This window comes from Arvicola amphibius, chromosome 17, assembly GCF_903992535.2.
Source record: "Arvicola amphibius chromosome 17, mArvAmp1.2, whole genome shotgun sequence".
In the NCBI taxonomy this organism is placed as follows: Eukaryota; Metazoa; Chordata; class Mammalia; order Rodentia; family Cricetidae; genus Arvicola; species Arvicola amphibius.
The window spans coordinates 30,667,167-30,676,929 of record NC_052063.2 but is presented as its reverse complement, the minus strand read 5'-3'; the positions used below and the strand labels follow the sequence as shown (position 1 = coordinate 30,676,929).

Below are 9,763 nucleotides of genomic sequence, written 5' to 3'. Positions count from 1 at the left end.
CTGGTATATAAGTATAAAAATATGTGAGTGAAAGACTGATAAGAAACATAGACAAAAAGTAATTATAAACATGTAGACACAAGATAAGGCTATTTTTCCATTTAAATATGTTCAGTCCATACTATAGTGATATTTTATTTATATTTTAATAAATAAAGCTTCCCTGAATACCAGGCTGGCAAAGTTAAGCCCCTAGAGGTCAGGCAATGGTGGCACATACTTTTATCCTAGGATCTGGGAGACAGATGTAGGTGGATCTTTGTGAGTTCAAGGCCACTGTGAGCTATTCAAGATAGGTACAGAAACAAATTCAGGTGGTGGTACCTCACACCTTTAATCCCAGTACTAGAAGGAATATAAAATGAGAGGAGAAGGAGGCTCGGTCTGCTTAGTCTATGGTCGCCCAGCCTTGGTAGAGGTAAGACTTCTCTAGTGGGTTGGCTGCTTTGGTTTTCTGGTTTTTGAGAACCAGAACCCCAATATCTGTCTCTGGGTTTTTACTATTCATGCTATGCCATACACGATTGCAGAAATAAAATGTAAAATAACAAATATTTAGAATGTAGTAGTGGTCACAGGTTGTTCTCCAGGATCCATGGCTTCACTAGTCCTGAGAACTGGCCAGTTTTCCAGTGCCAGACATGAATTTTTTCTTGTTGAGCATGTCTGAAGTCCAATTTGAAAGTTGTTGATTGCTGCAAGGTAATCCAGAGTACGTATACTGTTTGGGTCATTGTGCTGTGTATTATTCAGGCTCATGGGCATCATAGTTGGGCAGAACTAAGTATAGTCCTCACCCTTAATTAAGGAGATTTCTATTTGCAAAAGAACTTAGAACCCTACAGAAAACCAAAACCAATCAAAATACAGAGATGTGGAGTCCAGTGGATACATCTACAGAACTACTTGCTCACCCAAATTTTAGGGGACATTGTTAGATATAGGGGCAGAAAGATTCTAAGAGCCAGAGGATCAGGGAGTTTCCTGTAAGACTGTCTCCTAGCAATGTCAAAAGCCATACCCATTTCTCACCAACCTGATTACCTAAACATGAGCTGAGCAAGGACAACAATAGATATGCTATTGTGAACTGGGGAATGCCCACGAGGCCTCAACTCTAGATTAGGAACTATGAGCAACTAAAGAATGCTGAAAGCAGGCAGAATAGTCTTCCCCAGGGAAGAGAAATACAATTAGTGATACACTACCAAATAAATGCTCAGCCTTGAAAACATACATATAAGTAACATTATACAAACTGAGCATGTTGTACTAGGAAACATATATGTATATGCCCATGATAGTGTGCTTGTAAAAATTAATGAAAAAGAGACCATAAATTTGAAAAGATCAATAATAGGTATACGAGAGGATTTATACAAAAGAAAGGGAAGGCTGAAATTATGTAATTATATTAGAAACTCAAAAATTAAAGAAACTTTTAAAGGTAAAATGAGTCTCAATTGTCACTGCAATAGAACTGTTTTTAAATGATAAAAACCCACACTACCTTATTGGATGTTAAGAAATGCAAATAATGCATTGTTCTTGGGAATTGACCAAATCCATGTAGAAAACTTATTTGATATACTGAACAAATAAATATAGTGTTTATTTTGAATGAGCAATCCCAACTTAAGGAACTTATTCTAAAGGTCTAAAATTATAACATTCAATATTATAAAAATTACACTTATAAAAACAAGTCCCCATAATTTTATTCATTGCCATAATTGTTAAATTAAGCAAAAGCCATTAGTTATCTTGTAGAAGAGATTAAATTATCTATAATACAAGTTCACAAAGAAGGGCTACGTGGTAGAGCTGTAATTAAATTTGAAGTATCTTCTTAAACTCTTGTGCTGTGTTTGACAAGATATGGTGTTATGCAAATAAACTGAGAGGACACCATAACTTTGTAGGTTATCACATTTCTCTTAAGGCCAATGTGTCCAAAACAGACTTCTCTTTTTTTCATCTTACATTTTCATCTTTCATATCAAACTGAAATAAACTCAGAATTATGCAACAGTGATTTCAAAAGGTGGGTTCATGATAAGCATTCAAGCATTGGAGCCATCTATTAAAAATACTCTGGATGTAATATTAAAAATAATAAATGTGGGGAGTGTAGTGTATAAACATGCACATACAAACAAAAGTCTGATTTTATAAAAAGCACTTCTGTATCATACAATTTAGCAGTCCCTCAGGAAATGAGGCTCTTAGATCTCAGTTACCCTGAGGACTCTTCATTCTTGTGAGATTTTCCTGTAGGACATTAGGAAATAAATCTTCTATCATCTCATTAGACGGTTAATTTTTATATAGTACTGTATGTCACGTTCTATAAGGTTTTATAATATCTCACAAGTGAACTGCAATGAGCTGTAGAAAAGAGGGTGATGTGGCTTATTTTCATATCAAAATTGGATAAATTGATTAAAAATAATAACTATAAAAGAACATTTGGTCAATCATGTGTTTAGAGGTAGAATGAGGTGCTAGGGGAGAAGAGGGATCATCAGTGCTCTCTGTACACAACGGCAATGGACTGGGCTGTGTGCAGAAAGCTTGCTCAAATCTGCACGTGTGACCTACTGACAAAGCTAGAGAACAGTCAAAGGGTTAGTGTTTTTATCATTCACATTTGACTTGTGGATACTGGTGAAATATTAGTAATCAATACAATCATAACCTAAAATGAAAGTCTTTGATTTTTTTAATATTCTGTAACATTTCATCTAATGAACATAATAGCATTTATTAGCTTGTGTTATTCTATTCCTTAGGTAATTTTTTTTCATCATAAGATTACATGGTGATGTGATGGTTGAGGTCAGATAAATCAGTATCTTGGTGAGATGGAATTCCACCACATGATTGTATATTTGATTCAGTGTCATCATTGAGATGACCTAGATAAACAGGAACATTTTATTTTTCATCCAACAATTTTATGACTTAAAAGATATGGTACATGAGGAGAAAACCCATGTATTATTTTCAAAGAAAACATGCTGAATTATTACTGTTCTTTGATTTACTCCTGTCCATCTGTCTAGAATATTGTCTAAAGACCCCCACCACTGTCAATGCGAAGGTATCTCATCTCATCTTCTAATTTGATTTAGCTCTTTATGTTCTTGTGTGTTCAGCATTTAAAAATTAATTTATAAATTAGAGATTGAAATATTGGAAATATTTTTGTTAATATCCTCAAAATAGAAAATATGATTGTAGAGTGTTCATTTTAAATTGATTTGACTATTTTATTGTAATAACAAAAACAACCAAGAAAGAGATTTTTCCATGAATGTTTTACTAAGTGTCTTTTTTTTGCACAAATTTAATGAACATTTAACAACTCTGCTTGAAAATACCTACAGTGCAGTGAGGCTTTACATAGAGACAGATAGGAAAGAGTACCTAAAGAAGGCTCATGCCTGAAAACCAGATCTTATTAGAGGAAACAGATGTAACAGCTTTTAGTAAGAAGATTTAAAAGTTCATTTAAAAGCTATTATTAACTGGGTTTTCAAAGCTTTGACTTCTGAAAATAGTCACTCTTAATTGGACCTTTCAGGATAAACACAAACTTGAATATATTTTTATATTTAAAGTAATTTGTCCCATGTATAGACTATGTAAAATACTGATTTTTTTTACATACACAATTTTATTGGGGCCAAGAATTTTATTTGTTTAATTGATAGTTGACATGATATTTCAATATTATTATATTATATCTACATATTCAAAATCATCTTAGCAACAGTATCACCACCAACTGTAAGCATGAAATTTATAATGTAATCTCTTCTTTTCAGATATAGTTTTGATCTTTTAATTTTGCATAATATTTCATGTATCATTGTTGCTTAACTTCCATGCATTTTTATTTTTCTTCCCATTTTCCTTACCATAACACAAAGGCATTTTTGTATTTCTCTGCTTCCACTATATTTATTATGTTTCTTTCTTAAATTTTATATAATTTTTTTCAGTTTTATTAATAATAAGAAGATCAACAAACTGTCTCTACTGCCTATATCATCATTAGCATAATTAATAATGAGATGTACTGTGAAGGAAGTGTCAGGGACATGACATCATAAAGGGTTAGAGATATTAGCAAGGATACAATAGTTCTTTAGAATACAATATCAAAATTATTCTCTGTGTGTTTCTATGGACTGTCTGAAACACTACGTCATAAACCACAAAAGAATCTATGAGTTGAGACAAGAGACCTGTAGCCCAATAATTCCTTAGAATTGCTTAGCATGTGCCAAACCCTGGGATTAGAACTATGAGACAGAAAGAAGTTAACTAGAAAACTGACCATTCTGATTTTCTAGGTGTTTTGTATATGTGTTTTTAAATGCCAAATTTAGATTCTTCTACTGGGTGATTTGGCTCTGTTTCATGATACTTAAAATTCCAAGTGTTATGGGTTTTCTAATTAGTCAGATAATTTTAAAAACTATACTTATGTGATAAAAAAATCTTCTTAGAATGCTTAAAATAAAACTAGATTCATCCACAGATGCAAATCATGTGCTGTCCAAACGTGCAATTTTAAGAAGTGTTTGGAGTACTTATCTGCAGCATCTCTTTTCTACAGAACACACACAATGCATCACTCATATTTCCTGGGAGACCTCCTTTCCCATTCAGGCTTGATTTAAGACAGAAGACTGTAATGGGAAGCCATTCAGGAGAATCAGTGTTTACTTGTGTGTTTAGATGGTGACACAGTTTTGAGAATTGTGCCATTTACCACTTCAGCCTAATCACACTTGCCATAGAAGATACTTATTTCACATTAATGCATAAAATACTTCTGTAATAATAGAAATTTTGCCTTTTTAGAAATTTTCTATTCTAGTAATATAAATTTCTAAAACAATAGTTAATGTGACCAATGGGAATGATCTACTTAGAATATTAAATCAATAGTCTTGACTTGGCAATTAACTTGAGATGTTAACAAAATTAAATTTTGAATATGGGTTTAGAATGAAAATTTGAACGGAGGGCCACAGAAGGATACAAATGTAGCAAATAAGCATTTGATGACCTGTAAATGGGCAAGAAGGATGCACAGAACTCTGCTCCAAACCTCAGAGCTCTGACAGACATGGTGATGTGGTAGAGGACAGGTTCAAAGAGGAACTTGAATATTGGTTTCTGAAAATATTCGTGCATTTATTAAACATGAATAGAGATTTTTAAAGGTGAAAAGGAAGAAAGCTTTCCCTGAATGTGATATTAGTTTTGTATTTTTATAGATTTGCTAAGAAACAAGAGAAATGAAGAACCAATCGATGGAAATAGTGTTTATTTTGCTGGGACTGACCAGTGACCCTCCGCTACAAATTCTGATTTTCCTGTTTCTGTTTTTCAATTACGTCTTGAGCCTGATGGGGAACTTAGTGATCATCCTCCTCACCCTGCTGGATCCCCGCCTCAAGACTCCAATGTACTTCTTCCTCCGGAATTTCTCCTTCCTAGAAATGGCATTCACCTCAGTGTGCATCCCTAGGTTCCTGACGAGCATTCTCTCAGGAGATAAAACGCTTTTTTACAGTGGTTGTGCAGCTCAATTATTCTTCTTTTTCCTACTAGGGGCCACAGAGTTTTATCTCCTGGCAGCCATGTCCTATGACCGCTATGTCGCCATCTGCAGACCACTGCATTACCCCATCATCATGAACAGCAAAGTGTGTCACCAGCTGGTCATCAGCTCCTGGGTGACTGGGTTCTTAGTCATCTTCCCTCCTTTGCTCTTGGGCCTCAAACTGGATTTTTGTGCTTCCAAAACTGTTGATCACTTCTTATGTGACACCTCTGTCCTGCAGCTGTCTTGCACAGACACACGCTTAATAGAGTGGATGGCTTTTGCATTAGCTGTGATGACCCTCATCATCACCTTGATCTTAGTGATCCTCTCCTACACACTCATCATCAAAACCATCCTAAAGTTCCCTACAGCTCAGCAACGGAGAAAGGCCTTTTCCACCTGCTCCTCACACATGGTTGTTGTCTCCATCACTTATGGCAGCTGTATCTTCATGTACGTGAAAACATCTGCCAAGGAGAGGGTGACTTTAAACAAAGGTGTGGCTGTGCTCAACACTTCTGTGGCCCCTTTGCTAAACCCATTCATCTACACCCTAAGGAACCAGCAGGTGAAGGATGCGTTCAAACAGGTCCTTCACAGATGGTGTTCTTTTAAAACCCATGAGACAAGATTTAGACATAAATAATATCTTCTTGAAAGTTAAACTACTCTCAAATGTATTAGTTGTGATCTAAGCCAATTCACTTATTGGCCACTTGTTTCCAAAACTATTTGAGTGTTTCTACTTTTTCTTTTAGCTCATCTTCTAACTGAGAGAGATGAACTTGTTTCCTCAAAATCAGAATATTCAGCTATATGTTTATAAGAGAATTCTCATAAACTTTTGTGTACTGAATGTTTATTAAACTGAAACTTGCTATATTTAAAAAGTTAAATTATATTGCAAGGATTGCACTGTAAGACTACATTATTATAATGTAAAATAATTGGGAGTGTCAAAACAGATAGAAAATTTAATAATTTGAAATATAAATTTAAGGAGAAACCATCACTTCCAGTGAACCCTAAAAAATGAATAAGGAAATCATTTATGGGTCTTATGATGAATGGTATAAAATATGCCAAAGAACTGGAAATCTGCTGTAAAAATTCCCCTAAAGAAATGTGTTGAGAATATGCTGTTTTGATAGCTTAATTTGATTGTATTTTTCTTAAAATAATTAAACTCTGAGTTTTGTAATAATTATTTTATTAGTTTATGATTTGTAGATGTTGAATGTGATGCTAACACAAGAAAGACATTATATTTATTCTTCATCCATACCTCGGTGTGAAGATATTTCTATCTACTAAACTAAAATCAGGAGATAAGATCTTTATCAATTCAGATTATGTCAATTTTCACAAATTTGCTTGTGTATTTTAATCCACTACTGTAAAATCTTTTTAAACCTGTGTGCTAGACGAGTCTGCACTTGTGTGCACCTAGAGGACACCGCAAGATGCTCTCCTCCATCTGTTCCTGTCACACCATGCCACTACCCATCTCTATCCAGGGACCTTTCATAATTCTCCATTAGTCTCACCTTTCTGGACTCTCATAGAAAATTAACAGCACACTTGGCAATGTATGCCTGCCCTTTGTCTTCTCCGGTTCACACGCTTCAGTTGTCCACGCTTGTCCATGAGTCTGTTCTGATCTTCTGTAGCAGTGTGGCCACTGTGCTCTTGTTAGAACTAACTTCCCTCCCTTTACCTCGATACCTTGCCTGTTTCATTCCCTAAGCCACCAACCCCCAGGAATGAAACATTTACTTTGAATGGGGTAAAAGTATGAAGAATGAACTTCAGTGCCTGAAAGCCTCTGTCTTTCCAGTGTGTCATTTTAGCAAAAAATAAATAGAACACCTGCTAGCTAAGAAACTATTAATAATAAAAAAAGTTCCACTGTCTTAGGGGTTCCATTCTCAGAAGAGATAAGCTTATGAATTTTTTTTCTGGTGAAAAAGATTGAAAAATTTTGAACGGGGTACATTCCACATTCTGTTGCCCCTTTTATGATCCACCTCAGCAGGAAATTAGGATTCAGTTTATTTACATGTCTTGCAATGGATTTTAATATATGACCTCCAACCATGTAGGCTGCCTGCAGACTTTTCTCTCTGTGCTTTCAGATCCAAGTCTCCAGTCTCAGCCCCAGATCTTCAGCAGAACACCATGGGCAGCCTTGCCTGTCTTCCTGCTCCTATCCCCAGTGGATCTCACAGATCTTCCATTTCTAACCTTTGTACCCCCACTTGTTGCTTTTCCCAGACCCTACTCCAGATGGTATCCCTGCCAACCCAACGGCCACCCATCCCAAGGCAACAAGTTGACTGAAAGTAAGCCCACACCCCTCACTAGTCCTAAGATCCAATCTTCCCAGCTCAGTAGTAGGAACCCTGATGAAGTCTCCCTTTCCTCTCTGACCCCATCCCCAACAGATCACAAAGATCTTCTCCTCCAAACTTCCTATCCCCGTTCATCCCAGTATCCCAGCCTCCAATATCACCAGTCATTCCATGTGAATACACCAGCTGAACAGGCCAGGAAAAGAGGCAAAAAGAGGCGATGTGCGGTAATCATGCTATAAAAAAACCTACAGAGGAAACAGAAACCAAGAAACAAAACCTACCCAAAAAAGACAAATCCAGAAATCAGCACCTAGACTTGTAATCATTCCAAACCCAGATGTCAAGATGCCAGTGAAAAAAACAATAATAACAGCTAGGGCACTATATTTCCATTGGCACCCAGCTGTCCTATGACAGTACACCCTGCATATTCCAACATGGCTGAAGGACAAGAAAAAGACCATAAAACAGTGTTTATGAATATGAATATTTCTCCTTTAAATAAGAAATGACTAAGTCCCTCAAAGAAACCCAGAGAACTCCCCCTTTCCCACACGTCAATGCCTGAGGCAAGTGGGAGACCTGGCTCTGAACTCATAAGAGCAGGAGAACCATTCCTGACCCCTACCAGCTGCTACACTTGGGCGAGCAGGCCCCCAGCCTTACTAGGGCAACCCAAGAGAGCCAAGCCTCTTAACGGAGGTGTGGGAGGTTAGCCAGCTCTGAAGTTTTAAGTGTGAGAGAGCTGTACCCACTACTCGACTGTCATGCAGCAGTGTGGGTGAGGGAGAGATGCTCCCCTTTTCCTTCCCCTACTCCTTACTGCCTGCAGCAGACTAGCAAGATGACTCTTACCAACTCAGGAAAGCAGGATTTGCTCCTACTTAGGCAGAACAACAAAGCTGGCCCTGTTCACTGAGGTGTATGCAACCCAGGCCCAATGTTGCAAGCAAGGCAGAAATGTCCCCATTACTCATCTGACATGTGCCAGCATGTGTGTCATCCCCCAACCCTGTTCATCATTGCCCTAGGCAGGCGAAGAAGCTGGCTCTGCCCCCTCAGCAGCTGCAGCACTCAGAAGAGTGGCCCCTGCGTCTCTCCTGGGCAACACGGTAGAATTGGCCCTTACAGCATAGGTGGGAGAGAGGTGACCCTGAGGGAAGGAAAGCAGGAGAACTGATTCCACCCCTTGATCATTGCTAACAGGGTAAATTAGCTGGGGCAGTGCAGAGAGCTCATCCTGGTGGCAGCGAGGACAGGGGAGAAATGGCAGGCAGACCAACCCTGCAGCTGCCCAGGGTCAGAACCAGGGTTGTGAATTGGCCCGCACCAACAACCACCCCATCTATAACCTGCTGCAGCATGTGAAAGGACCTGATCCATAGACACAAAAGTGCAGGATTTCTAAAACACAGAACAACAACAAGGTGTCCAAGACAAGTGCCAATGAGGGCCCAGCAGAAAACAGAGGCCTCAAACTGGACCAGAGAATCTTTACAATGAACACTTACTAGTAAAGACTTACAGACAAAGGGATTTGTGGCATGACTGTGTTGCAGGGCAACTTTTATTATTTTTTTCTTAATTTTTTTATTGGGGGGAGAGGGTTACAGGGATAGAGGGTGGGTATAAAGGGACAGGGAGATGAATGGGATCGAGATGCATGATCTGAAAGACACACTGAGTAAATGAAAAGGAAGAAAAGACAGAGATGGGAAAAAAGAAAAGGAAAACACAAACAAATAGTTTAAGGAAATATATAAAACTGTTAAAGACATGAAAC

General features: G+C 37.6%; 1 protein-coding gene across 1 annotated transcript; it reads left to right on the top strand.

Annotated features, from left to right (window-relative positions):
- The first annotated feature begins 5,315 nt into the window (after positions 1-5,315).
- LOC119803445 (olfactory receptor 6C6-like) lies at positions 5,316-6,272 on the top strand. The gene has a single exon (XM_038314784.1). It carries the CDS (start codon positions 5,316-5,318, stop codon positions 6,270-6,272), a length of 957 nt encoding a protein of 318 aa, XP_038170712.1.
- Positions 6,273-9,763: the final 3,491 nt, after the last annotated feature.

Coding starts and splice junctions, on each gene's coding strand:
- LOC119803445 (XM_038314784.1), top strand. CDS start 5,316: ATGAAGAACCAATCGATGGAAATAGTGTTTATTTTGCTGGGACTGACC.